Raw genomic sequence first — 27,623 nt, 5'->3', positions numbered from 1 at the left:
ACTTCCTGAATAAAAAAAATATGACTTATTTTTTAAAAAGTGAGCAAGAGTGGCAGCTGTGATTTAGGCAAATAAATTCTACATGTTGATGCATTTAAATATTCACGGACTTAGTCTTAATTGGTTTTGGAATTATTCAAATTAATATTTTATCACATTTAGAATAGTTTCAAAATTAAGATGCGTCATGCCATCAAACTTAAGCAACAGGAGTGATTCAAGATTCAAGATTTGTATTGTCAAATGCACAACAATAACATTAAGCAGTCGCTGGCAGTGAAATGCCTGAGTCTCAGGCTCTCTTCTAACAATGCTCAAGTAATTACAACCTATACAATAAAATAAGAAATAGTGTAAAATAGAATAAAATGGAATATCAAAATTTAAAATAAGAAAATAATGTATGTATATCTAAATATATATAAACAACTGAGGAGAAAATAAAACAACAAAAGTGCAAATATGCAGATATGTCACGGAGAGTGAGTAGGTGGGTGATTGGATTAAAAAAAACATGACTCAGCTCGTTAGATCTGTAATATTTATTGAACAAACAGAAATGTCTCTTTAACGCATGCATGAATCCACAACACAGAAAACTTTGGTTGCATTCTTTTACAAAACAACATCACAAGTCACAACCTTTCAAACCAGACTCATCTTCAAAGAATAAGTTAATATCTGTAAAACAAAAGAGCTCCAGGTTACTGGGTGAGCACATAGATAGGGGCACTTTAAATTAGATGGTTTTTTTTCAAAAGGAAACAATGTAAAAGTAAAAATGTGAAAAGCAGAATGAGGACCTGCTCGGTCGACTCAATAAATCAAGACTGCCATTAAGCACCAGGAACAAACACAACAAAGAAAAGAGAACTTGTGTCTTATAACTTAAACATCTGCAGTCGAATGAACTCAGTTTCGTGGTGTGTGGCAGAGGCAATAACATGAATCATAGGGCAGTTACTGAGGCCGCTGCTCAACAGGCAGATCATCAGCAGCACAGTCACAGACAACCAGAGAGAGATGAGTCACCTCTGACAGCTTGAGGTCTGAGGGGGAGGAAAAAACAACCCATCACACACTGTAGAAGCTCCAAGTCATATGAACTGGGACGCTGAAGAAAGCAGCAGCATTGCTGCATTACATCGATACTATTTCATGATTGCAACACTTGTGGCAAACCAACACGATACAGGCGCAAGCAGTGGCTTCAACTGTATTTGTGTGTGATTATAAAAGATTAAGCTAACACTGCAAAAAGTATGGGAGTAAATCTGTTTTTGAAAATTAAAAGCCTTTGAATTTCTATAACTGACATTTGCCTTGAAATTAGATATTAGAATTTTTTCCACTCTGAATTCAGCATCCTGGACAGGGTGAGAATAAGAATGTGACGTTTCATTCTGGAAAGATAAATTCCACGTACATTTGTCCCGTACAGTTATTTATTGTTAGTTTGTTTTCTGTTGCTGCAGCTTTTCACAGACAGAAGAGATTTTATTTTGACCATTTCTAGCCAATTTCTTCTTCTTCTTTTGTTGAAATATAATTCCTACTCACATCCCCAATTAACACGGAAAAATGACTCAGCTTGACTTGACAGTCTCAAAATATTTGTACACTAGAGTTTCTAGTTCTTGACTAGAATAATAAAACAAGTTTGTTCAGTTTGATGATCAGTGACATGACAGCACACATTTAATTGTCATTGTTTTTGACTGAAAACCTGCTGGTTGAGGCTGGTTTGACAAACCAAACTGCTGGCCAGAAACAAATGTTTCTACGAGGGCTGGACCAATCTTATATTGACTGATACATGAATATAAATATTAAAAACAATGTCATCATCCTCCAGATGCTGTTATCAAGCGCTAATGGCTCGGAATGTTACAGTTTAACAATCGATTTTATGATAAAGAAAAACAGAATAGAGAACTTGAAGAAAACAGACTCTTTTCCTGAAATGTAAAACAAATCTATTCTACGTTAACTTTGAGAAAGAAGTTATCATATGAGCAAGTCTCGTCAGTCTGTGAAAGGCTCACATCAGCTGATTTCTATATAATAACTAATCATTCAGGCTCTAGATTTTAGACCTATGCCTCTAATTTATTGTATATAGGGTCAATGGATTTAAGCTACAAAATACACATTTTACTTATAAGATCTGTCAGTAAAAAAAAAAGGTTTAAGGTCACATTTGGATATCAGCCCTGTGAACTTCTGATAGAATGAACTCAACCATCAAAAGTGCTAATTTCTCCTCTGAATAGTTACCTTTCTGTTCAGGTGGTGAATTCACCAGCTGCTCAGTCTCTGTTTCAGTCCGTTTCTGCTGGTCTGAAAGAAAAAGGAAACATCAGTATAATGACGCCTACAAACAAGCAGGACATTGTCTTTCTCTACATTAAAGTACTGGTCTTCTAATAAATATTTGCATGTTTTGTTGATCAATAAGTCCGATACCTCTCCAGACGTCTTTCAGACAGTTCTCTGCCAAAAAACGGGTCATCCCATCACCCAGGTTACTCTGAAGAGAAATAACAACAACCACTTGTCACACAAGTGATGACGTGCTGAATAATTGTAGACATGTGATGATTGCTCTCTATTACCATGTCTTGACGGGAGCTTTGTGGCTTTGTGTCCCATGACAGAGCTGCAACCACAGAGACAGGTGAGTAACCGTTAATAGAAAAGGGAAAAGGCGTGTGAGAAAAAAGCACAACACTTTGTTTAAATAAAAAATCCAATTGACAAATTAAAATAAATAAAAAAGATAAAAAAATGCAAACCAGGAAGTTTGTCTTCATGAAGATCTTCGGCCTCATCTTCAGTCGTTGAGTTATCCTAAAAATGGACAATAGCAGAGTGTTCCAATACAGACCACAGCCCTGTTATACAGCTTATCCAATTGAGGGTAGTTGTGTGTGTGTGGGGGGGGGAAGTCAACCCCAGCCGACATTGAGCAAGGAACACCATGGGCAGGTTGCCAGTGTATCACAGGGCCAACATGCAGAGACAGATCCATTTGTTCACATGCACATATACAGACTGCTTGTCTTTACACTATGGGAGGAAGCCGGAGTACCCAAAGACTTTCTAAACCAAACTGTCAGAAACAGACTCCGTGAGGACGGCATGAGGCCTGACGTCCTCTAGTAGGACCTGTGCTCGCAGCCCAGCACCGGGCAGCTCGACTTGTATCCTCAATCTGTGAACAACAGACCTGGCAGGTCCGCCACCGGCACTCTGTTGTCTTCACAGGCTAGAGCAGGTTCACACTGAGCACATGTGACGGGTATAGATAGGTATTTTAAGGCTTTAAATCCAATGACATTACATACTGTTAATTAAATACTGCCAATTAAAATCTAGAGTCTGAATCGTTTGTTATCAGATACAAATTATTTAAACAAGAGTGGAATTCCAAGGGGAAAAAAATCGAACATATTTTCAATGAAAATATGTTCAAAGGCTTTTCAATACTGGGGTGAAATATCCCTTTAAGTGCATCTGGCAACAATCCAGACTAGCCATTGTCTTAAGACTAAAATACTCCTGCTCATTCTCCTCCAGTGTGAGGAGTGGTCAATCATGAAGGAAGTTCTCTTGTTATTTAAACAAAGGAACACTTAGTGCTGAAGGTGAGGCTGCAGTCACATGGGATAGGAATGCTGGCACCAAACCCTGTGCCTTGATAAACTCCCTCTTACAATTGATCCACAGTTAGAAAGTCGTGAATGTGGTCAGACTACAAGTGATGCTGATAAACAAGTCGGAATCAAACCGAAATATAAAAATGTATCGTCATTAAACAAAAATGGCACCACTTAACCTGTATAGTCACGACATCCTCCTGTAGAGAAACGGCTCCTATTGCAATTTCACACACTGAGGGAGCTCCTGTACAGAAAAATCACAATCATTCACTGTATTACAACAGAGGACATGCTTACATAGACAAGCATATGAACACGATTCAAAGCCTGAATAAGACATGAAAACATAATTTCCTGATTACCATAACCTGAATGAGGTCATACTCTGTATAAGTAATAGTTGAAGTAAGACATGTGGGAATTCTGACCTTAGTCAAATTATATAAGCATGTCAGACTCTTATTGTAACGGCCTGTTGGGAGCCCTCACAGCATTTTATGACATCGACATACAGTAGTTACCAAATACTTGATGGGGTTCAAGTGTAAACAAGTAGTAGGGCATAATGTGAGTTGAGTCATAATCACACAATGACCTTCAACATGTAAACAGGAATATGAATATATTAATGTAGATCAATTGTTTTATTCAGAATAAGCCCAGTAGTTGGAAAACTGCTGCCCTTGTAAACGGTCACTGTGAGAACAGAACATAACAAGCAGAGCAGTTATTGATTAATCTGTAAACATGGCAGTTGTTCTGGAGGTTGTGATAGTTAATGCGGTACAAGCATTAATCAAACTCCCTGTGATAAATAAACTGCAGCGTATTATTTGTCCTATAATTTGAATGAATGAACTAACCTTAGTTATACCTGTGAGCCTAAGTAACTGCTCCAACTCTCATTCACGGTTTCTTCAGTCCTAACTGACTACAGGGAGGTTGACCTACCTTGAGTCTTGTGACCTAAGCCTGCAGTGTTTATTAAACCCACCTTATATATTGTGTAACAGTTCTCAGAAATGACTCACCATCTGATTCAAATTCAACCTAGAATTAAAGAAATTACCAAATTAAAGTTTTAAGAAATACAATTCATGACAAATAAACGTGAAAATGAATGTCCTATTGATTACCATTCAGATAAATACATCTTAAAGTAAACGTGAATAAGTTCTATTTACACACACACACACTCACTGAGCATTTTATAAGGATCACATATACACCTGCTTATTCATGAAACTATCCAATCAGACAATCCTGTGGCATCATGTTACTTTTCCCAGTCAGAATGGAGAACAACTGATCTCAGTGACTCAGACCAGGGCCTGATCCTTGGTGCTAGATGGGCTGTTTCTAGTATTTCTCAAACTGCTGATCTCAGATTTTCTCACACACAACAGTTTCTAGATGTTTCACTCAGAATGGGGCAGACAAACATAGAACATCCATTGAACAGCAGTCGTGTGGCTGAAAACGCCTTGCTGAAGGTAGAGGTCAAAGGGGAATGGTCAGACAGCAGAGCAGGCAGCGACAGCAGAAATCCTCTGTCAGACAAAAACTGAAATCTGAAGCTGCAGTGAGACAGATTCAAAAAAGTGGACAGTTGAGGACTGGAAACACATAGCCTGGTCTGAGATTTCTGATGAGGATAAAGAAGATGGAAACAGAATCTGGAGTAAACAGAGTGGAGCCATGGAGTCAACCTGCCTTATGTAAGAGGCCAGGCTGTTGCCACTGGTGAAATGAAGTGGGGGAAGCTTCCTTATCAGTGGCGAAACTACCGGGGTGGCAAGGGGTGGCAGCTGCCACCCCCCAAAAAATGCTTGCCACCCCACTTGCCACCCAGGTTGTTAGAAGTGTCTCCAATATACATTTATTGAATGGTATTATATTTTTTTGCTACTGAAGCTGTTGATCTCATTGGTAACTTGTTTAAGTTTAAGAACTAAAATCTTTATGTCCCCCCTCCCCTGTAAAATGGTTGAGTCCATGAATCCTATTTGCTCTCTTCTCACCGTGCGCATCTGCCGCTTCATTCAAATGAAGACAGAAACGGTTTGAAAGCCAAAGAACTGGAGACAAGCCAACTGTATGCTTGCAGTGATGAAAAAAGGTACAGTACAGCTGAAACTTGAATCAAGAAAATGTGATGGGTGGTCATATGTGATAGACAATTCCGTTGTAATTTCAATCGTTTATTTAATTGCTAGCTTGCAAAAGTCGATAGGACTAGTAGCTAGCTCGCTATACAGCTGCATTAAAATGTGAGAGGATGACTCGGTTATATGCTATAGACCCTATTGTGTATGTGGTATAAAGGCTGGGACGAATTTCGAATTATAAATATGTTAACTGTTTTCATTAGCGATTGGTATAAATAAATACATATAGACACCAGGCATGTGTGTTTCCAACAATAAAAATACTTGACTTGACTTTGTGTGTGTGATTTGCCACCCTTGAATTTAACTTGCCACCCTTCTGCCACCCCATGTAAAATTTTCTAGAATCGCCACTGTTCCTTATCACAGTTTGGGCCCTAAATTTAAATCAATCAGGAGTTTAATGCCACAGTCTGAGTGTCGTTGCAGATCATGTCCGTCCCTTGAAGGCCAATTTCTAATGTCATCATGGAGTAGAATCATAAAGGAGGAGCGAGTCCAACAGTTTGTAAAATTCATGCCACAAAGAATTGAGGCTGTTCTGAGAGGAATGTGAGGAACTACCCAGCATTAGTATGTTGTTCCAAATAAAGTGCTCAGGGAGTGTCTACTTCAGACAGTACTTAATATACATAACAGCAGTATCGTTTACCTCATTCGATTCTTTAGCCATCTTATTATGCAGATCATCTTTTACATCAGAACCAACTTGCTCCTAGAGAAATTTAAATTTGTATATATTTATTTATATATATTTACAGTTTATGTTCTTAAAATGGAAATTCTCATCTAAATCAAGTCAACAGGAAATTAACTGAAGGTGAAACTAAGCCTGAAACTTAAAAAAAAAAAAGACAGCAGATTCATTAACTGAGTTGAAACTCACTGGGATGCATTTGAACTTGCTCTTTTCAGTCAAGCTGATGACATCCTCTTCCATTTCCTTTGTGAGTTTTTCATCATCACTTGGCTCATGTGGATCTGCAGTGAAAAAAGGACAAAAGGCTAATGATATTCTAACAAGTTAACATGACAAACATTTCATTTGAAAGAATTTGTTCCTCTCGTCGGTGGTGCCTCCTTAGCTGCCTCACTTAGCTGGAAAGATAACAGGTGGACCCCAGTCTTGTCGTCATTGAACTTTCACACACTTCTTCTCAGATGCTTTGGTGTTTGCTCTCTAATATTCTCTATTTTCATAACAAAACAACTATACAGTAATGACTTACTAAATGATAAAGAGTGGATGCAATAGATCAGTGGTTCCCAAACCTTTTACAGTCTCGTACCCCTTCAGACATTCAATCTTCCAGCTACGTACCCCTCCCCCGACGCACGTATACAGCATATAACACTTGAAACTTTGAAATTGTCAGGGATTTCAGGACTCGGATGGAAGTTTAGATCAAACAGAGTTTATCAATTGATTAATTGTTAATATTTTATATTAAAATGCACTATTTATAGGTTCTGTTAAAATGCAGTGAAAATATAGATCTTTATTACAAGGTGAACAACTCTTGTGGCAGTTAAACGGGATCCGCTCACTGGTTACACTTGAAAATATGCGCTACTGTTCTCTTAAGCCCCGATGAGAGTGCAGCTAGCCGCTGTGAGCTAGCTGGATTTGACGGTTCTCGACCTCTCAGTCCGGTGGTTGTCACCCCTCACCCAGAGCCAGCTCTGTCTGGGTCCAAAGGGGCTAATTTTGGAGCTAGACCTCCTACTTGAAGAGAGCAGTGGACTCCTCAGGCGCTCATGGAGACGTATAGCTTTGCAGTGTTGGCAGTGAACGCAACTGAATTACGTCTATGACAAAATGTCATCTAGGAAATTCTTAAGGATCAATTAATCGATTGTCGATTAATTGTGCCCATCCCTCGTTTTTACTAACAGTCACTAACCTACCTGTAACTTTTATTGGCAGTGTAATTATTTTGCTCAATATGGGTATACATGAGTATTTTTGGCAGGGCGACTTGGCTATTTAGACTATTTAATATTGCATGATTATTTATAACTCAGTTTGAAAATGTAAATGGGCTTTTTCACTTTGGAAACGCAAATAAAATGTTCTCCCGATGTACCCCCTGAACCACTTCGCGTACCCCTGGGGGTATATGTACCCCAGTTTGGGAACCGAGGCAATAGATCAATCTGAGAGTGATTGTCCTCTGCTGGTCCATGAGACAAACTACTTCAGACAGTCTCATGTGCTTCGAGACTATATTTTTGAATTCAAAAAGGTCATAACAGTACAAATCTGAACTTTTCCCCCCTTGTTTGAATTTTGTATAAAAAGTATCAGCCTTAACACACATATAGCAGAACACTGTAAAAAGCCTGAATGGTGTCTACAAAAGTCCTTTAAAGACTGAGGTGACGGCAGCAAACCTGAATCTGCATCCTGCCGAAGAGATAAGGTCTCGTCTTCAGTCATCAAGTCAATCTAAAACAGATCAGATCATCGATCACTGACCTGAAGACCTGAAGATGCACTGCTTTGATGTAAAACTGTCCTATGAAGGTTATCAATTAAATGATGCACAGTAACAAGTCCAGTTGATTGTTTACACATCATAAGAAAAGCAGTATTGGAAAACCTGCATACAAGTAGATAATTTCCACAACATTACCTCGAAACGTGGGGCAATGCATGGCACCTCTGTGACATCACTTCTAGCTGCAATTTCCTGCTCTGTAGGAGCCTCTGTGAACATAAGAACAACCATACTCCATTTCATACACAGTATTAAACTATTCTTTGTGATGTTAATATCAATTTTAACTTATTTGTTTTCTGGAGGAGTTGCCTACAGCTACAGTTTGTTGTGGGCCAAGTCTTAAAAATGTTTGCAGATTTTCTCAGTCTAAGCATAGGCATGCTTTTGTGTGTCTGCTAGTCTCTGTCACATTTCACACAAACACTGATCACGTGTTAAGTCATTGATCGATTGTGTTGGATCATGATCTAGATTGTTCCAGTCACTATAACACTGATGTCCTCCCTGTGCGCCTCATATTACGTCTCATGTTGTGTTTGCAAGATGAAGAATTAATATAAGTATGGAATAACAGTATTTGTATTTAGAACACTAGCATGCAACATATCTCTCATCTCATGTAGTACGTTTGCCTCACATTTGCCCCCCCCCCCCCGTTAACAAAACTCCCAAAATCTCTAGAGTGCTTTGTGATTTGAAATTGGAACCACTCACCAAACAAAAGCTGAGCAGGAAGCAGAGGAGGGGGCAGCAACAATTCTGTCTGAATCTGGGAGAAGAAAAACACAGTTAAATGGTAAATGGAATGAATATATAACACCTCACTAGTCTTAACAGACACTCAAAGCACTTTACACTTCAGGTTAATTTGGCCCACTCACAAATATTCATATGAAACTTCTATACAGAATTGCTTCTGTAACATATACTGATAGTACATCATTAGGGGCAATTTTAAGCATCAAAGATAATTCGACATATGGACAAGAGAAGCTTGGGATCAAACTACCAACCTTCTAATTACACCGGCTCTACCTAATGTTCACTTATAAGAAAGAATTAACAGCTTTGTGGGAGGACTGTGACACAGGATAAGAAACTTTCCAGACAACTGCTTTGTATGGAAAAGAGGAAAAGCTCATCACTCTGAATCTCAGAAAAACTCACCCATCTGCCTTCATATTCCTCCAGACATTGCCCAATTTTAAAATACAATTTAGGAAGAATTAACTTGAAAAAAAACGTGTGTTCCATTGAACACTATTCAGATAAATATATATAATAAAGTAAATGTGAATAGTTATATCTACAAACACACTCACTGGGCATTTTACAAGTATCACCTGTACGCCTGCTTATTCGTGAAACTATCCAATCAGACAATCCTGTGGCATCATGTTAATTTTCCAAGTCAGAATGGAGAGCAACTGATCTCAGTGACTCTGGCCAGGGCCTGATCCTTGGTGCTAGACAGGCTGTTTTTAGTATTTATCAAACTGCTGACCTCCTCAAATTTTCTCACACAAATCCATTTCTGGAGTTTTTACTCAGAGTGGTGCTGAAAAAACATAGAACATCCATTGAGCAGCAGTCGTGTGGCTGGAAACGCCTTGTTGAAGAGAGAGGTCAAAAGAGAATGGTCTGACAGCAGAGCAGGCAGCGACAGCAGAAATCCTCTGTCAGACAAAAACTGAAATCTGAAGCTGCAGTGAGACAAATTTAACAAAGTGGAAAGGTGAGTACTAGAAAAACGTAGCCTGGTCTGAGGAATCTGGATTTCTGCCGAGGTTGAAGAAGATGGGAACAGAATCTGGAGTAAACAGAGTGGAGCCATGGAGTCAACCTGCCTTATGTAAGAGGCCAGGCTGTTGCCACTGGTGCAATGAAGTGGGGGAAGCTTCCTTATCACAGTTTGGGCCCTAAATAAAAATCAATCAGGAGTTTAATGCCACAGTCTGAGTGTCGTTGCCGATCATGTCCGTCCCTTGAAGGCCAGTTTCTAATGTCATCATGGAGTAGAGTCATAAAGGAGGAGCAAGTCCAACAGTTTGTAAAATTCATGCCACAAAGAATTGAGGCTGTTCTGAGAGGAATGTGAGGAACTACCCAGCATTAGTATGGTGTTCCAAATAAAATGCTCAGTGAGTGTCTACTACAGACAGTACTTAATATACATATCAGCAGTATCGTTTACCTCATTTGATTCTTTAGCCATCTTATTATGCAGATCGTCTTTTACATCAGAACCAACTTGCTCCTGGGGAAATTTAAATTTGTATATATTTATTTATATATATTTACAGTTTAGGTTCTTAAAATGGAAATGTTCATCTAAATCAAGTCAAAATGAAATTAACTGAAGGTGAAACTGAGCCTGAAACTTTATATGAAAAGACAGCAGATTCATTAACTGAGTTGAAACTCACTGGGATGCATTTGAACTTGCTCTTTTCAGTCAAGCTGATGACATCCTCTTCCATTTCCCTTGTGAGTTTCTCATCATCACTTGGCTCATGTGGATCTGCAGTGAAAAAAGGACAAAAGGCTAATGATATTCTAACAAGTTAACATGACAAACATTTCATTTGAAAGTATTTGTTCCTCTCGTCCGTGGTGCCTCCTTAGCTGCCTCACTTAGCTGGAAAGATAACAGGTGGACCCCAGTCTTGTCGTCATTGAACTTTCACACACTTCTTCTCAGATGCTTTGGTGTTTGCTCTCTAATATCCTCTATTTTCATAACAAAACAACTATACATTACTGACTTACTAAATGATAAAGAGTGGATGCAATAGATCAATCTGACAGTGATTGCCCTCTGCTGGTTCATGAGACAAACTACTTCAGACAGTCTTGTGTGCTTCGAGACTATATTTTTTAATTCAAAAAGGTCATAACAGTAATAATCTGAACTTTTCCCCCCTAGTTTGAATGAATGTTATAATTTTGTATAACGAGTATCAGCCTTAACACACATATATAAGAGAACATTGCAAAAAGCCTAAATGGTGTCTTAAAAAAGTCCTTTAAAGACAGAGGTGACGGCAGCAAACCTGAATCTGTATCCTGCTGAGGAGATAAGGTCTCGTCTTCAGTCATCAAGTCAATCTAAAACAGATCAGATCATCGATCACTGACCTGAAGACATCATCTGATGCACTGCTTTGATGCAAAAATGTCTCATGAAGGTTATCAATTAGGTGATGCACAGTAACAGGTCCAGTTGATTATTACACATAATAAGAAAAGTAGTATTGGAAAACCTGCATACAAGTAGATAATTTCCACAACATTACCTCGAAACGTGGGGCAATGCATGGCACCTCTGTGACATCACTTCTAGCTGCAATGTCCTGCTCTGTAGGAGCCTCTGTGAACATAAGAACAACCACACTCCATTTCCTACACAGTATTAAACTATTCTTTGTGATTGTTTAAATATTTCTTTTCACTTTTTGTTTTCTGGAGGAGTTGAATACAGTTACTGTCTGTTGTGAGCCAAGTCTTTTACATTTTTCCTGATCATCTCATAGCCTAAGCATAGGCGTGTGTGTGTCTGCTCTTCTCTGTCGCGCTTCACACAAACCGATGATCACATGTATTTAGACATTGATCAATGGTATTGTATCATGAATGTAGATCGTTCCAGCCACTATAACACTGATATCCTGGCTGTACGCCTCATATTCAGCTTGTGTTGTGTTTGGCAGGTGAAGAACTACGTGTAAGTATGGAATAACAGTATTTGTATTAAGAACACTAGCATGCAACATATCTCTCATCTCATGTAGTACGTTTGCCTCACATTGCTGCCCCCCCCCCCCCATTAACAAAACTCCCCAAATCTCTAGAGTGCTTTGAGATTTGAAATTGGAACCACTCACCACAAAAAAGCTGAGCAGGAAGCAGAGGAGAGGGCAGCAACAATTCAGTCTGAATCTGTGAGAAGACAAACACAGTTAAATGGTAAATGGAATGAATAAGTAACACCTCACTAGTCTTAACAGACACTCAAAGCACTTTACACTTCAGGTTACTTTGGCCCACTCACAAATATGCATATGAAACTTCTATACACTAAGTGCTTCTGTCGCTCACACTGATAGTACATCATTAGGGGCAATTTTAAGCATCAAAGATAATTCGACATGTGGACAAGAGAAGCTTGGGATCAAACTACCAACCTTCCATTTACACCCGCTCTACCTAATGTTCACTTATAAGAAAGAATTAACAGTTTTGTGGGAGGACTGTGACACAGGATAAGAGAAACTTTCCAGACAACTGCTTTGTATGGAAAAAAGGAAAAGTTCATCACTCTGAATCTCAGAAAAAACTCACCCATCTGCCTTCATATTCCTCCAGACATTGCCCAATTTTAGAATACAATTTATGATGAATTAACTTGAAATAAAATTATGTTCTATTGATTACTATTTAGATAAATATATATAATAAAGTAAATGTGAATAGTTTTATCTACAAACACTCACTGGGCATTTTATAAGTATCACCTGTACACCTGCTTATTCCTGAAACTATCCAATCAGACAATCCTGTGGCATCATGTTACTTTTCCAAATCAGAATGGAGAACAACTGAGCTTAGTGCCTTTGACCAGGGCCTGATCCTTGGTGTTAGACAGGGGCTGTTTCTAGTATTTCTAAAACTGCTGACCTCCTCAAATTTTCTCACACACATCAATTTCCGGAGTTTTTACTCAGAGTGGTGCTGAAAAACATAGAATATCCATTGAGCAGCAGTCGTGTAGCTGGAAACGCCTTGCTGAAGAGAGAGGTCAAAGGAGAATGGTCCGACAGCAGAGCAGGCAGCGACAGCAGAAATCCTCTGTCAGACAAAAACTGAAATCTGAAGCTGCAGTGAGACAGACTCAACAAAGTGGAAAGTTGAGGACTAGAAAAACGTATAATGGTCTGAGGAATCTGGATTTCTGCCGAGGTTGAAGAAGATGGGAACAGAATCTGGAGTAAACAGAGTGGAGCCATGGAGTCAACCTGCCTTATGTAAGAGGCCAGGCTGTTGCCACTGGTGCAATGAAGTTGGGGAAGCTTCCTTATCACAGTTTGGGCCCTAAATAAAAATCAATCAGGAGTTTAATGCCACAGTCTGAGTGTCGTTGCCGAACATGTCCGTCCCTTCAAGGCCAGTTTCTAATGTCATCATGGAGTAGAGTCATAAAGGAGGAGCGAGTCCAACAGTTTGTAAAATTCATGCCACAAAGAATTGAGGCTGTTCTGAGAGGAATGTGAGGAACTACCCAGCATTAGTATGTTGTTCCAAATAAAGTGCTCAGTGAGTGTCTACTACAGACAGTACTTAATATACATATCAGCAGTATCGTTTACCTCATTTGATTCTTTAGCCATCTTATTATGCAGATCATCTTTTACATCAGAACCAACTTGCTCCTGGGGAAATTTAAATTTGTATATATTTATTTATATATATTTACAGTTAAAGTTCTTAAAATGGAAATGTTCATCTAAATCAAGTCAAAATGAAATTAACTGAAGGTGAAACTGAGCCTGAAACTTTATATGAAAAGACAGCAGATTCATTAACTGAGTTGAAACTCACTGGGATGCATTTGAACTTGCTCTTTTCAGTCAGGCTGATGACATCCTCTTCCATTTCCCTTGTGAGTTTCTCATCATGACTTGGCTCATGTGGATCTGCAGTGAAAAAGGGACAAAAGTCTAATCATATTCTAACAAGTTAACATGACAAACATTTCATTTGAAAGTATTTGTTCCTCTCGTCGGTGGTGCCTCCTTAGCTGCCTCACTTAGCTGGAAAGATAACAGGTGGACCCCAGTCTTGTCGTCATTGAACTTTCACACACTTCTCAGATAATTTGGTCTCTCATATCATCTATTTTTTCTATCCTAATTTTTTCATAACAAAACAAATACACAGTACTGACTTACTTTACTGATAAAGAGTGGATGCAATAGATCAAGCTGACAGGGATTGCCCTCTGCTGTATCATGAGACAAACTGCTTCAGACAGTCTCATGTGCTTCTAGACTATACATTAAATTCAAACAGGTCATAACAGTACTAATATGAATATTTCCCCCCTCGTTTGAATGAATGTTTGAATTTTGTATAAAAAGTATCAGCCTTAACATACATATATAACAGAACACTGTAAAAAGCCTGAATGGTGTCTACAAAAGTCCTTTAAAGACAGAGGTGATGGCAGCAAACCTGAATCTGTATCCTGCCGAGGAGATAAGGTCTCGTCTTCAGTCATCAAGTCAATCTAAAACAGATCAGATCATCGATCACTGACCTGAGAGACATCATCTGATGCACTGCTTTGATGTAAAACTGTCTCATGAAGGTTATCAATTAATTGATGGACAGTAACAGGTCCAGTTGATTGTTTACAAATCACAAGAAAAGTAGTATTGGAAAACCTGCATACTAGTAGATAATTTCCACAACATTACCTCGAAACGTGGGGCAATGCATGGCACCCCTGTGACATCACTTCTAGCTGCAATGTCCTGCTCTGTAGGAGCATCTGTGAACATAAGAACAACCATACTCCATTTCCTACACAGTATTAAACTATTCTTTGTGACTGTTTAAATATTTCTTTTCACCTGGTTTCTAGAGGAGTTGAATACAGTTACTGTCTGTTGTGGGCAAAGACATTTAAATTTTTCCTGATCATCTCATAGCCTAAGCATAGGCGTGTGTGTGTCTGCTCATCTCTGTCGCGCTTCACATAAACTGATGATCACATGTATTTAGACATTGATCAATGGTATTGTATCATGAATGTAGATCGTTCCAGTCACTATAACACTGATGTCCTGGCTGTACGCCTCACATTCAGCTTGTGTTGTGTGTGGCAGGTGAAGAACTATGTGTAAGTATGGAATAACAGTAGTTGTATTAAGAACACTAGCATGCAACATATCTCTCATCTCATGTAGTACGTTAGCCTCACATTTGCCCCCCCGTTAACAAAACTCTCAATCTCTAGTGTGCTGTGTGATTTGAAATTGGAACAACTCACCACACAAAAGCTGAGCAGGAAGCAGAGGAGAGGGCAGCAACAATTCAGTCTGAATCTGTGAGAAGACAAACACAGTTAAATGGTAAATGGAATGAATAAGTAACACCTCACTAGTCTTAACAGACACTCAAAGCACTTTACACTTCAGGTTGCTTTGGCCCACACACAAATATTCATATTGAACTTCTTCTATACACAAAGTGCCTCTGTCACACACACAGAGTACATCATTAGAGGCAATTTTAAGCATCAAAGATGATTCGACATGTGGACAAGAGAAGCTCGGGATCAAACTACCAACCTTCCAATAACAACCACTCTACCTACTATTTACTTATATGAAAGAATTCACTGTTTTGTGGGAGGACTTTGACAAAATAACAAACTTTCCAGACAACTGCTTTTTATGGAAAAGAGGAAAAGCTCATCACTCTGAATCTCAGCAACACCTCAACCATCTTCCTTCATATTCCTCCAAACATTGCCCAATTATAAAATAAAATTCAAGACAACAAAAAAAAGATGTTCTATTGATTACCATTAAGATAAATGAATACTGAAGTAAACATGAATCTAGTTGTGTTTAAAGAAGTTGTGTTTATACACACACTCAAGAGCATTTGACAAGGATCACATATACATCTGCTTATTCATGAACTATCCAATAAGACAATCCTGTGGCATCAAGTTACTTTTCCCAATCAGAATGGGATCAGGCCCTGGCCAGAGTCACTAAGATCAGAACTGATCAGAACTGATCTTAGTGACTCTGGCCAGGGCCTGATCCTTGGTGCTAGACGGGCAGTTTCTAGTTTTCATCAAACTGCTGATCTCCTCAGATTTTCTCACACACAACAGTTTCTAGAGTTTTTACACAGAGTGGTGCTGAAAAACATAGAACATCCATTGAGCAGCAGTCGTGTGGCTGGAAACGCCTTGCTGAAGAGAGAGGTCAAAGGAGAAGGGTCAGACAGCAGAGCAGGCAGCGACAGCAGAAATCCTCTGTCAGACAAAAACTGAAATCTGAAGCTGCAGTGAGACAGATTCAACAAAGTGCAAAGTTGAGGCCTAGAAAAACATATAATGGTCTGCGGAATCTGGATTTCTGCTGAGGTTGAAGAAGTTGGGATCAGAATCTGGAGTAAACAGAGTGGAGCCATGGAGTCAACCTGCCTTATGTAAGAGTATAGGCTAATGCCACTGGTGTAATAATGTGGGAGAAGCTTCACTATCCCACGTTGGGCCCTAAATTTTAATCAATCAGGGTTTTAATGCCACAGTTTGAGTGTCGTTGCCGATCATGTCCGTCCCTTCAAGGCCAGTTTCTAATGTCATCATGGAGTAGAATCATAAAGGAGGAGCGAGTCCAACAGTTTTTAAAATTCACGTTACAAAGAATTTAAGCTGTTCGGACAGAAACGTGAGGAACTACCCAGCATTAGTATGGTGTTCCAAATAAAGTGCTCAGTGAGTGTCAACTAAAGACAGTACTTAATATACATATCAGCAGTATCGTTTACCTCATTTGATTCTTTAGCCATCGTCTTATGCAGATCATCTTTTACATCAGAACCAACTTGCTCCTGGAAAAATATTAAGAAAATTAAATCGAGAAAATTGTCCATTAAATTGTATATGTTATCGTTATAGATTTACAGTTCATGTTCTGAAAATGGAAATGTTCATCTAAATCAAGTCAAAATGAAATTAACTGGAGGTTAAACTAAGCGTGAAACTTTATATAAAAAGACAGCAGATTCATAAACTGAGTTGAAACTCACTGAGATGCATTTGAACTTGCTCTTTTTGGTCAGGCTGATGACATCCTCTTCCATTTCCCTTGTGAGTTTCTCATCATGACTTGGCTCATATGGATCTGCAGTGAAAAAGGGACAAAAGTCAAATCATATTCTATCAAATTTGACATGACATACAATTCATTTGAAAGTATTTGTTCTAGGGGTGTCACGATACCAAAAATTCAGTAGTCGGTGCCAATACCAGTAAAATAACACGATTCTCGATACCAATTTCGATACCACAGTAAAAAAACGCTTCACGTCATCCTCCAGAGATTGGCTCGGCAACCTGCGGCTCCGGAGCCGTATGCGGCTCTTCAGCCCCTCTGCAGTGGCTCCCTGTGCAGTGTTGTGCATAATTTTCGCTAACGGCGAAATTAACAAATCGGTTTTCATGTGTTGAACGTGAGTGAAAGTCACGTTCACTTCCATTTTTTAAATCATTATCGTATCAGGCCGTCATGAAATACCAGGCGCGGGCGATGTGTGTGTGTGTGTGTGTGCGCGTGCTCTGAGATAGACTGTGTCTCTGAGCGAGTGAGCGGGACGGGGAGCTGAGCACACAGTGAGATCACAGCTCGTTCATGTGAAGCAGTTGCTCACTGAGTGACCGGCTGCTTCGTATCAGTGGAAACAGTGAAAACACAGAGTTTCTCTGGTCTCAGCTGCTCAGAGATCAGCGCCGCAGCTCCAAAAGAGGCGCAGCACCGATGCTAACAGCTGGCATCGGCGCTCACGGTTCTTACGGTGCTTCAAAAAAATGGGCATCGTCTGTGTTTTGTTATTTTAGTATCGAAAGGTATCGTAAGTATCGGTTCTCGGGACATCCCTAATTTGTTCCTCTCGTCTTTTGTGCCTCCTTAGCTGCCTCACTTTCGCTGGAAAGGTGGACCCCAGTCTTGTCGTCATTGAACTTTCACACACCTCTTCTCAGATGCTTTCGTGTTTGCTTTGTAATATCATCTATTTTCATAACAAAACAACTATATAGTACTGACTTACTTTGGTGATAAAGAGTGCATGCAATATATAAAGCTGACAGTAATTGCCCTCTGCTGTATCATGAGACAAACTACTTCAGACAGTCTCATGTGCCTCTAAACTATATTTTTGAATCCAAAGAGGTCACACCAGTACAAATATGAACTTTTCCCCCCTTGTTTGAATTTTGTATAAAAAGTATCAGCCTTAACACACATATAGCAGAACACTGTTAAAAGCCTGAATGGTGTCTACAAAAGTCCTTTAAAGACTGAGGTGACGGTAGCAAACCTGAATCTGTATCCTGCTGAGGAGATAAGGTCTCGTCTTCAGTCATCAAGTCAATCTAAAACAGATCAGATCATCGATCACTGACCTGAAGACATCATCTAATGCACTGCGTTGATGGTTTGATTTAAAACTGTCTCATGAAGGTTATCAATTAGGTGATGCACAGTAACAAGTCCAGTTGATTGTTTACACATCACAAGAAAAGTGGTATTGGAAAACCTGCATACTAGTAGATAATTTCCACAACATTACCTCGAAACGTGGGGCAATGCATGGCACCTCTGTGACATCACTTCTAGCTGCAATTTCCTGCTCTGTAGGAGCATCTGTGAACATAAGAACAACCATACTCCATTTCATACACAGTATTAAACTATTCTTTGTGATTGTTAATATCAATTTTAACTTTTTTTTTTTTTTTTTTTAAGGAAATGCCTACAGCTACAGTATGTTGTGGGCCAAGACTTTTACTTTTTCCAGATCATCTCATTGCCTAAGCATAAGTGTGTGTGTGTGTGTCCGCTAGTCTCTGTCGCGCTTCACACAAACTGATGATCACATGTATTTAGTCATTAATCGATTGTGTTGGATCATGAATCTGGATCGTTCCAGTCTCTATGACACTGATGTCCTGGCTGTGCGCCTCACGTTGTGTGTGGGAGGTGAAGAACTACATGCAAGTATGGGATACCAGTGTTTTTATTTAGAACACTAGCATGCAACATATCTCTCTCCTCTCATGTAGTACGTTTGCCTCACATTTGGCCCCCCCGTTACCAAAATTCCCAAAATCTCTAGTGTGCTGTGTGATTTGAAATTAGAACCACTCACCACACAAAAGCTGAGCAGGAAGCAGAGGAGAGGGCAGCAACAATTCAGTCTGAATCTTTGAGAAGACAAACACAGTTAAATGGTAAATGGAATGAATATGTAACACCTCACTAGTCTTAACAGACACTCAAAGCACTTTACACATCAGGTTACTTTGGCCCACTCACAAATATGCATATGGAACTTCTTCTATACACTAAGTGCTTCTGTTGCTCACACTGATAGTACATCATTAGAGGCAATTTTAAGCATCAAAGATGATTCGACATGTGGACAGGAGAAGCTTGGGCTCAAATTACCAACCATCCAACTACACCCACTCTACCTACTCTTCATTTATAAGACAGAATTAACAGTTTTGTGGGATGATTGTGACACAGGATACCAACAACTTCCTAGACAACTGCTTTGTATGGAAAAGAGGAATAGCTCATCACTCTGAATCTCAGCAGCTAATGCCTATCTACTTTTACATTTCACCAGATAATTAAAAACATACATAAATTAGTTCTTGTTTTTAATGTAGGTTTTCATTATTATATATATATATATTGATGATTGCCATGAACAACTGCATGTACCTGCTCCAAGTCTGTTGAAATCAGATCAATCATATCATGCTGATAAAAGCTCTTCCTGGGACAAACAGCTTCACGTGGAACCTACGCAAAAAAACAATACATTAGAGATCATCAAGTCCATCTACCAAGATGCAAAATGAAATAATGGAAAGGTCAATATCTTCACATGCAGAATATGCAAAATAGTGTTACACAATTTACCATTTTCCCTGCTGACCGGCTGGTAATAGATACGTCACTTGGGATAGGAGTCTTGCTGTCATTTGTTGGAGCTGGATGAGAAAATGAAAAACATGAGCTTAATTATTATACAACAGGTTACACTCAGCTGTGACATGACCTGACAAGCTCCGAATACAAAAATATTTCCATATTAACATTTCCATAAACTAAATATTCAGACACTAAAGCGAAATTAATGTGCTGCTTACCCAAGTCAATATTGGAGTGAACGCTGTTTCCCATGTTGCAGGCTCTCATTTCTGCAGTTGAAGACTCCAGGTCTGTCGGCAGGATCTCAGAACAGTCCATGGCCTCCTCTCGGTTCCAATCCAGTAGAAAATGTTCATCATCCAACCAAACAGTGTCCGTCACTGTGGCACCCTCCTCCTCATGGACTTTGTTAGTTTCACACACATCCTTCTCACAACTTAATATCAAATTGCTTTGGTCAGAATGTGCAGGTAATGGGCTGTCTTCTCTATGCTCTCTCTGAGGGTGAATGCAAGCATCATCTGGATCTGTCTCCTGTTTTGTGGGATACTTCATTTGATCCTGAGGAGGTGCAGCCTCTTCCACAGTTGAGTCACATTGTACACCTGCATTTGGTTTGTTTTCTGTGGTGGAGCATTTCCACCAGTTTTTCATCGCCTCATTTATCACCTGGCCGTCACATTCCATCTGCACAAAGTATTTGATAATTTCTTCTTCTCTGGTTATTCTGGTGACAGTCAGCTGTAACAACTTGTCTGTTGTAAGAGTTAACAGCTCATCTACTGCGCCACTGTCCCAGGATCCGCATGAAGAATCAAAGCCTTCAAGCTCGCACAAAAAAGCCTGTGGTGGAGCTTCCACTAAATGAGGGGGCATTTCCCTCACATCTGTAACATTGACTTGGGACTTGTTTCCATAGTCTACGAAGAGAACAGACAGCTTGTCTCCCTCTGTGTCGTTGACCACCGCACGGTACCAGAGATGATCGTCCGAAAAGAGAACAATGCATGGGCTGCCAGGGGAGAGGGTGCCTAGGTCAACAGGTTTGTGATCGGCTGCATTTCCAACTTCTGAGACACCAGAGGTAATCTTGTCAAGTTCTTCTGTGTCAGCAGACTGACACCAAAAGGAAAGGGCATCATTTATTGATGAGAGGTAGCTTTGTAACTGCAGTTCCTCTAAAAACTCTAGTTGGCCGTAATTTAGAGGGCAAGAGTTCAGTGGCAGTTTCTCTGGGGTCTGGGTAGGTTTTTCCTCAACTTCTTCATGGTTCTCTGAGGTGGATTCAGAAGCATTGGCTGAACACTTGGTCATTACTTTACACATGAGATTCACACCACTATCCTCCAGACTGATTTCCCACACAGATCCTGACTGCCTGATAAACCGACATTTGAGCTTCTTGTCTCCATCACCACATACAGCTTCTTTAATAGCTGACAGCACTTTAGGATCAAGCATTTCCTCTTTTCCATGATCTGCAACTTTGCTCAGCATGCAGTGTGTGCTGTACATGGGAAGCAGCAAGAAAGACTTGTGGAGTCTGCCCATCTTGGACATTTGTGTCATTGCTGCGTTTCCAAAATCAATAAACTCAACGAGAGCCATTGTGTTATTGTGGATTTCTCTAACAACTGCACGATACCACATGGAGTCATCTGCAAACTCTGCTTGGACAAGGTCTCCTGGATTTACAACTTTGACGTCATTGGTTTTTGGGATTGAATCATTGAGCTTCTCAGCAATAGAGAATATTTCATCCTCATCCCTGAAGAGTTGAACGTGAAAACTCGATGGGCTGTGGTAGTGTGAGACATAAACCTCTGCTTCCATCCCTGGTGTGATAGAATTTAACGGCAGGTCTGCAAGTTTAGGAAGTTTTTCATCATTGCTTTCTATCTGAGAGTCTGCAGCAGGTGATATAGACTTGATCAGCTGGACGGTGTCAGTGGGGAGATTTTCCTCCTTTGGTCTGACCTGGGCACCCGCAGGCTCATAACCATTTCCCATATTTCTCAGTGTGGTCCCACATGACTGTCTTTGGTGAGGAGGTTTGTACAGCTGTATCGGAACAGCTTTGACCTTTTGACCATGTTCATTAACATGGCGCAAAGGCTGCGGTTGAGACTGCAGATTTTTGTTGGTAGATTTAGAGTCATCTCTGATTTGATTAGCTGTTTTGGGGAGAAATTCTCTCCGGTAGACAACCTGCTCATTTGTGTGCATCTCAATCTGAAACTTCTTCTTGATCTTTGAATTTATCTGAGTGCCTTCTTGATATAGTTCAACCAGCAGTTTACCATCGGGTTCTCTGGCCACAACTACCGCTTGGAATTTAGATTCTGTTGCAAAGGTCTCAAACCAGCTGTTCGCCTCTCTTGGAACTTGAGCAGGGACATCCGACAGACCACACACAACTGCTTGCACAGGCACAGCCATGATGGGATTAGCTTCTATAGGTACTGGAAGCAAGTCAGACCTGGCCACTTCAATAGTGTCACCATAGTCCACAAAGTGAACCCTGATTGCTGGCTTTGTGTCCTGGATTTGACCCCTGTACCAGTTTCCATCAGTGTACTTGGCAAAGCACAACGTTCTTAAGACTCCTGGGAGCTTTACATTCTCTAGCTGATGGCAGACTTGACTAACCTTGTTCTTGAGATCTTCCATCACATCAGTATTCCTCTCAAGCTGGCAGTAGAACTGATTGACATTGTTCACGCATGTCACTGTGATCTGTTCTTCTGTGCCAGTTTTGACATTGTGCGATGAGAAGTAGTACGAGTCCAGGCGGACAGATGGCTCAGAGACTTTCTTTGGAGGAGCACTTTTGACAAGATTGCCCATGCTGGTGCAGATACTTTCAAAGGGAGTTTCCAGATCCACAATGTTATAAATGATCTTCTGATCACTGTACATGACAGCATATATGGTGCACTTTAAAATCACAAACTTGGATGCAGCAGTTTCCACAAAGTCGTGGAATCTTGCTGTTGCCTCCTGATTCCACTCATTGATGGCAGATGTGGGGTCTATGGGGTTTAACAGATTGCATCGAAAGGATTGTCCAGGCAGAGTGAGAAATTCTGGGCATATCCTCCTCAGGTCATAGAGGGAGATGGTTTCTGTCTGGCCATAGTCAACAAACAACACATCCACGAGAGGTTTTTCATGTTTGTGAATTACGATGGCCCTGTACCACATTCCATTATCAGGGTGGCGAGCAACACAAGCTGTTTCAACAACAGGCTGAAATTCACTGCCTACATAATGAGCCTGTATATCATGCATTAGCAATTTCAAGTGCCCTGCATTGTGCACAAGCTGGCACCAGAAATCATTTGGGCTTTTGATGTGGGACACACAGACATCTAGGACACTCCCAATGTGAAACATGTGCTCCTTGAATGAAGGAATTCTCCTTTCATTGATGGCAGGGCCAACAGTGTTTTGTGCCTTGAGACATATCCCCTTGTTCCCATAAACATCTGCAAGTCTGTCATGTGGATGTCTATTGGGAGCCAGAATGGCAGGTTGTATAGTGACATTCGCTTGGGGTTGTTGCTTTATCTCAGCCTTTTCCGTTAGGTTATAAGTACACATCAGTGTACTGAGATCTTTTTCTTCATGAGCTTCAGGATCCGTTAGTTGAACAACATAGCCATCATCATATTTTGCTGTCACAAATACATTTAGTGCTTTATCTGTGACTGCTTTGATGAAATAGTCAGAGGCACGTCGACTCCATCTCCCATCTCTGGGTCTGACATCAGCCAGGGTGCATTTTAGTGCAAGTCTTGGCAGCTTTTTGAACTTGTCAGGAAGGGTCCTGATGTTCATCCTTTTAACAAATTCAGTGTTTCCATAATCAACAAAGAACACCTTGACTTGTGTCTCACCAACTTCGGACACAATTGCTCTGTAGGATACACCATCTTCGGCCTTGGCGGCACAGTACAACCCTACAGTTGGATTCATCACCACGTCTTTGTTTTCTGAATCTTTGTGCAAATGATAGACCCTATCCATCAGTTCATCCAGCTCCTGAGCATATTTCTGTGTTTGGATCCAAAACTCCGATGGGTTGGATACATGCTGAACAACTGCAACATGTGAAGAGTTTAGGGAGAGGTCTTCTGCAGGTAACTTCTCAGGTATTCCTATCTGTTCTTTTTCCTCTGCAGCCTTTGGAGAAGTTGACGGCTTTCTTTGACATCTTTCTTGCTTGGCTCGATGCTCGCGGCTGTGTGCAGGGCTACGGATAGCATAATCTCCAAGTGTTTTCTCACATTCCAGCAAACAGCTCTCCTTGCACCCAAACAACTTGTTGATATTTGTATTTTCATCACCAAATAGCGTGACATAGTTAACACCCTCAGACATGCTCTGGTACTCAAATTTAGCGATTACAGTCTTGTGCAGAAGAAGGTTCCGGAGAAGGTCAATCTGGCTGGATGTCCAACCCTCCCCTTTGTCAACGATTCCATGGAGGGAACAGACGTATGTCACAACGGGCATCCTGAAGAATTCTGGAGCAAGTGGTCCCACATTCTCCACTTGAACAAACTGTTTTGTTCCATAGTCAACGTTAAACACTTCCACCACTCCATTGGCTGGGAAAACCTGTTGAAGGACCGAGCGATGCCATCTGCCGTCACTTCCTCTTGCAGCACAGGGAAAGCTAATCATTTCTGGACCCACGGTGCAATTGGTCATTCTGCCCTCACAGAATTTTGTGATTTTCTCAGAGAGTTTCTTCAGCTCTTGTGAGAAGACCTTCAGCTGGCAGAAAATCTTCTGCGGACTTGCCACTTCTGTGACTATGACGGTCTCTACAGTTCCATCTGGAAGCTCTGGGACCATGAACTGATCTTGCGTGTGCAGTCGCAAACCTGCTCCCTGCCGACTCTCTGGCGAAGCTTGAACGACACAATTGGACTTTAGTGACATAAGCACAAATTCGTGGAACATGTCTGGAGACACCATCTTGGCAAATCCCATCTCATACATTTGTTTGGATATACTGGGGATGTGCAAGAGAAATGTCCTGTAGGATACCAGTACATCTTGAACATGAGCTTTCAAAGACTTCCCGGAGAGAGCTCTCAGATATTCAAGAGCCACTGGAGACCATCTGCTCTCAGTCGAGAGTGGCAACACATTAGCTAACACACAAAATTCCACTTCTGATGGAAGGTGGAAGTGCTCCTTCTTTCCCCATGCCAGCTTACTTGTATTGGTGCAATACGTCACCCCTTTGTCAATGAGAAACAAACTGTATTTGGAGCCATTTCTAGAGACTATGCGGGCCCTGTTCCAAATGTCATCTATCTGAACCAAGCACTGGTCACCAGGACTTCCTTCAACCTCTTGAAATGCCTTTTCAGGTGACTGAATGTCTTTAGCCAGGCACTCGTAATCGATGGCTCTTTCCTGACTGAACTTTCCCCAGAACTCTACAAGAACACACAGGGGATGCAAGTGGACCCTGGTTATGATAATTGTTACTTCTGATCCTCGTGTAGGGAGTCCTTGTGTTGATGGCATGTTGGCAGTTTCATGAATTCCAGCTACGCATGATCTGTCACCTCTTATGAACACTGCAGTGAAAGCACTGGATGTTATCTGAAAAACAAACAAACAAACATGTACCTTAAAACACAGGCCTCAGTTCCAATTTACATTTGGTCTTCAGAGACATTACTTGTGTGAAAGCCTAATTAACTAAAATTGATAACTCATCAAATTAAAAGAAAAATAGTTCTTACAAATTTAGCAGAACATGACAACTAAGATGTGATCCCTTCGTTGTTTAAACAGTTAAAAATGCCAACAACTTTATAACTTTAATTGGTAACCCTCAAGCACATGGTCATAGGGGATGGGCAATATGGCCAAAATTAAATGTCACATTTTGTTATATGGCTGTTGATGAAAATAATTGAGATTATTATTGATGGTTTTATTGCCCAGCTCTACATGATCATAAATACTTTGTACTGTGCTACAGTAATAGATGAATGACTTATTACCAAACACCTATGTAATATAGTGTAAATCACAGTCACCAATTTGTTGCAATTGTAATGTGAGTGTATAGCTGCAGGCCAATGTTAATGTGGTGTAGCTCGTGACATCTATCAATGTCAACCTCAGATTTGACTTCGTCTGAATAAACTCTAGGACACCAGCACCAACACGTGATCTTCATCATTAGCTGCTACAGGCACACAATATTTCTCATATCATTGTGTTTGGTGAATCCTGTTAAATACAATGAGCCATAATTTAACACCAGTAATGTCTTAGATTTTGGTTTTATTATTAATAATAGAAGGAAGATTAAAACCATTCACGGTAACAGAGCTCTCACATTATGCGTTTAACACCGGCAATGGATCGTTTAAATCGACTGAAATGTTGAGCTATCCAAATGGTGGTCATTGATAGTTATTTTTTTCATCAAGAGCAGGTGTGATTTATTTCTCCGCTTTTCCAAGAAATCCACAAACTCTAGGGTTAATTTCCACTTAATTCACGCCACGCGCTCGGGTTGTGACTTTTAACTAACTACCCAATACATTCGGACGTAGATTAACTGCTGCTAAGCGTTAGCATCTGCCGGCAGCGCAGCCATTAGCATCCGACAATAAGATGGCCGGCAACAGGTGCTAAGTGACCTGCGGGCGGATTAGCATGACCATCCCGCGGTTTGAACATGACTCGACAGCGGATGAAAAAGAAGTCAAACACAACGACTCACCTTGTTATCGGTCCTGCGGATCCTCGAGTCTCCTCAAACCCCCGCAATGATAGCGGCGGGAACGTTAATTAAACCCAGGTTCACCGTCAGTCCAGCTAACTTCACCTCGACAGCCGGAGCTCCTCACATCCACCGCGAACTTGAGTCCTCCTCCACTGGTTCGAACGGATGTGCCAGACAAAAACAGTTTGACTTCCTCCGAAAATACTGTCACAAAATACAAAGAATGACACCACAGCAAACCGACGTTAGTTAGTTGGTTGATTAGTAGGTGCGTTAGTTAGATGGTTAGTTGGTTGGCGGCTAAAGTTAACTAGCCCGAATCCACGCGCGTCTAGCCACCTCTCGACGGCTTTCCCCCTTTTTCTCGTCCATCCGGAAGTGGCGCTGTTGTCCCCTGACGGAAGAGAGTGCGACGCGCAGCAGATTCGTTACTTTACTTTATTTCACACAACATAAATGCAAACAGCCAAATGTTATGTTTAGAGAGAATCATGTGAAGAACAAAAGCCAGTATACAGTCTGTAGTTTTATTTTACTTTATCTCACACAGCATAAATATAAAATATACAAATGAGATGTTTAAAAGCCAAACAATGACTAAAATCTTCAACACAGGTTTAAATAGAGTGGGCCTATATTTGTTCGAACATCTATGTCCACTTTTGATTGTCATACAAAAATGTGGAGCATGGTTTTTATGATGTCTGCAATTTGCAACAAAAACAATGCTCCACTTCATTGGACATTCTTTTAATTTCAGCAAAATTTTGCATTCA

The 27,623-nt window shown here is 40.4% G+C and overlaps 1 protein-coding gene across 1 annotated transcript; it reads right to left on the bottom strand.

The window, feature by feature from the left end:
* Nucleotides 1-527: 527 nt before the first annotated feature.
* On the bottom strand, nucleotides 528-25,695 carry tdrd6 (tudor domain containing 6). Its single transcript, XM_062411982.1, has 30 exons — nucleotides 20,300-25,695; nucleotides 20,070-20,140; nucleotides 19,869-19,949; nucleotides 19,288-19,342; nucleotides 18,709-18,782; nucleotides 18,457-18,511; nucleotides 17,167-17,261; nucleotides 16,906-16,968; nucleotides 15,386-15,440; nucleotides 14,811-14,884; nucleotides 14,566-14,620; nucleotides 13,933-14,027; nucleotides 13,701-13,763; nucleotides 12,219-12,273; nucleotides 11,631-11,704; nucleotides 11,388-11,442; nucleotides 10,761-10,855; nucleotides 10,529-10,591; nucleotides 9,049-9,103; nucleotides 8,467-8,540; nucleotides 8,225-8,279; nucleotides 6,717-6,811; nucleotides 6,483-6,545; nucleotides 4,694-4,712; nucleotides 3,839-3,906; nucleotides 2,796-2,850; nucleotides 2,616-2,659; nucleotides 2,467-2,530; nucleotides 2,278-2,340; nucleotides 528-1,049 (listed from the first exon to the last, which is right to left on the bottom strand). The coding sequence occupies exons 1-30, from the start codon at nucleotides 25,626-25,628 to the stop codon at nucleotides 961-963; spliced, it is 7,251 nt and encodes a 2,416-aa protein (XP_062267966.1). The 5' UTR covers nucleotides 25,629-25,695; the 3' UTR covers nucleotides 528-960.
* Between the last annotated feature and the right edge of the window lie 1,928 nt (nucleotides 25,696-27,623).

This window comes from Platichthys flesus, chromosome 18 (assembly GCF_949316205.1).
Source record: "Platichthys flesus chromosome 18, fPlaFle2.1, whole genome shotgun sequence".
NCBI classification, from domain to species: Eukaryota; Metazoa; Chordata; class Actinopteri; order Pleuronectiformes; family Pleuronectidae; genus Platichthys; species Platichthys flesus.
Note: the sequence above shows the minus strand (reverse complement) of the source record. Positions and strands in the feature narration are given on the sequence as shown.